The sequence below is a fragment of the Arvicola amphibius genome, chromosome 4 (genome assembly GCF_903992535.2).
Source record: "Arvicola amphibius chromosome 4, mArvAmp1.2, whole genome shotgun sequence".
Lineage (NCBI taxonomy): Eukaryota > Metazoa > Chordata > Mammalia > Rodentia > Cricetidae > Arvicola > Arvicola amphibius.
In genome coordinates, this window is record NC_052050.1 from 71,449,900 (window position 1) to 71,452,273 (window position 2,374).

A 2,374-nucleotide genomic window follows, 5' to 3' on the forward strand; every position below is an offset into this window, starting at 1 on the left:
AGTTGGACCATGGACTCATACATGGTCCTTGGCAGTAGTCTGGGCCTGATGGCACTGTGGTCCCAGTTGGCAGTGCTGGTCACTCAGATTGGCATAGACCCAATGGCATCATGGCCCTCAAACCCCCACTTGGCTTCAGGTGTGGGCCCAGATTCCGGGCACTCACATGGCCTTCAGTGGCAACAGGATCCTCAGTCATCAGTGCAGACCCTGGCTGAGGCATGGCCATAGTCCAAGACATCAATATGGTCACAGGTAGGGGCCCAGACTCCAGATGTCCATAAGGCCCTCGGTAATAACAGGAGCCATGAACAACAACACAGATTCCCGCAGGTGCATCAGGGCCTTGGACCAAGCCATGGCCCTTGGCAGCAGCCCAGGCCCAGATAACATCATAGTCTTGGGTGGCAAGCGGGGCATCCACCTCAGCTCGTTCCTCACTGCCTCTTCAGATCTGTCTCTTCCGAGCCCATGAGCCATGCTGCCTCTCTCTCTCTCCCCCATTTTGCCACCCTGTACTCACTCACCACAATGGAGACTGACTGCCTGGAGCCAGAGGTCCCTGGTAGGCTTGTGGGTGAGTTCTAGGTCTCTAGCCCTGGGTCGGAGCTGTGTTTGTCCTCTGTAGCCTGGCAGGCCTAGAAATGCCAAACAACTCATGGGTGAATTCTTTCCACCCTGGGTCCCTAGTGGAGGTTAAAATTTTAGTAGTCTACAGAGAAACCCTGTTTCAACTCCCCCAAATTTTTTAATAATCAAAATTATCTATAAACCCTTAAGGAATCATAACACAGTGTAGGAAAACAACTGTAGATTACAAGTTTCTTAACCCTGAAAAGTTTTATTAGCATATTTACTAGTGACCAATGGTCTTAGAGAAGAATGTGAAAGCCATAATAGAAAAAATGAGCTGATCCTTCTTCATCTTACTCCGAATCTGTGGCTCTCCCCAGCACCTTCCACAGGGCCCCCTTCACATCCTTGTTCCTCAGGGTGTAGATCAGAGGGTTGAGCATGGGGGTGATGATGGTATAGAAAAGAGCAACGAACTTCCCCTCACTCTCGGAATAGCTACCCTTAGGTTGTAAGTATGTGTAGATGGCTGAGCCATAAAACAGAGAAACCACCACAATGTGGGAGCCGCAAGTTCCAAAAGCCTTTCTGCGTCCAGCCATTGACTTGATCTTCAGCACTGCCCTGGCAATCTGTGCATAGGAGCCTAGAATCAGTGCTGCAGGGAAGACCAAGACTATTGTTCGAGCTACAAACATCTTGGCCTCTGTTTTTCTTGTTTCCTCACAAACCAACTTTAGGAATATGGGCATCTCACAGAAGAAGTGATTCAGCCGATGGCTACAGAGCGGCATGGCCATCATGAGACCTGTCTGGATCACAGAGTTTACAAGTCCCCCTACCCAGGAGGAAATGGCCAGCGCCTGACACAGCTGAGGGTGCATAATGGTGGTGTAGTGGAGTGGACAGCACACAGCCGCATAGCGGTCAAAGGCCATCACCCCCAAGAGCAGACACTCTGTGGAAGCCAGAGCAAGAAAAATAAGGAGCTGGGCCACACACCTTCCATAACTGATGGTCCTGTCCAGTCCATGGAGGTTGATCAGGAGCTGGGGCACAGTGCTGGTGGTGTAGCAGAGGTCCAGGAAGGAGAGGTGGGAGAGGAAGAAGTACATGGGAGTGTGCAGTCGAACGTCCATTCGGGAGAGAGCAATGATGGCAGTGTTGCCAAAGAGAGTTAAGGAGTAGAAAATTGAAATAAAGACAAAAAAGATAGGTTCCAGATGAGGCCAATCTGAGAAGCCCACTAAAAAGAAGGCCTTGTCTGAACTGGAGTTGAAAGTTCCCATTGCCTTTGACCAGCACAAACAGTAAACAACCCAGTGCTTCCAGTTGGAGGAGGGTGGGCTTGAACATTAGATCCTAAATTTTACAAATTTGTAGACTGTGTTTTCCATTTTGCTATTTAGTTCCACCTGTTCAGCTGGCTTTCTCTTCTCGTCTTCAGACGTGAGGCATACCTTTTTAAGATGATACCCCCTTTGTTTGAGTTCTAGTTCTGGTCATTTGTGTCATGGCTTTGTTGAGACCACTCAAACCTGCGGATTCAATGTTTCCACGTCTGGCAGGAGAGGTGACACATCGCCATAGTCACAACACTGAGGAGTGGGTCCAAGTGCGCTCATGGGGAAGCTGCTTTTACAGTCTAATGTGGCATTGGAGATGCAGGCCATAGACAAAGTGCTTGTTTAGTATATGCAACTCCCTCAGTTTGGGTTCTGAAAAATACTATCAGGCAATTAACAAATCTAATGTGTCCTCCTGCTGTTCTTTTTGCTCCTTATCTGGTCTATGGGACAGA

The 2,374-nt window shown here is 48.9% G+C and overlaps 1 protein-coding gene across 1 annotated transcript; it reads right to left on the reverse strand.

Moving 5' to 3' along the window:
• Positions 1-926: 926 nt before the first annotated feature.
• Positions 927-1,862, reverse strand: LOC119812794 (olfactory receptor 10-like). The gene has a single exon (XM_038327739.1). The coding sequence runs from the start codon at positions 1,860-1,862 to the stop codon at positions 927-929; it is 936 nt and encodes a 311-aa protein (XP_038183667.1).
• Between the last annotated feature and the right edge of the window lie 512 nt (positions 1,863-2,374).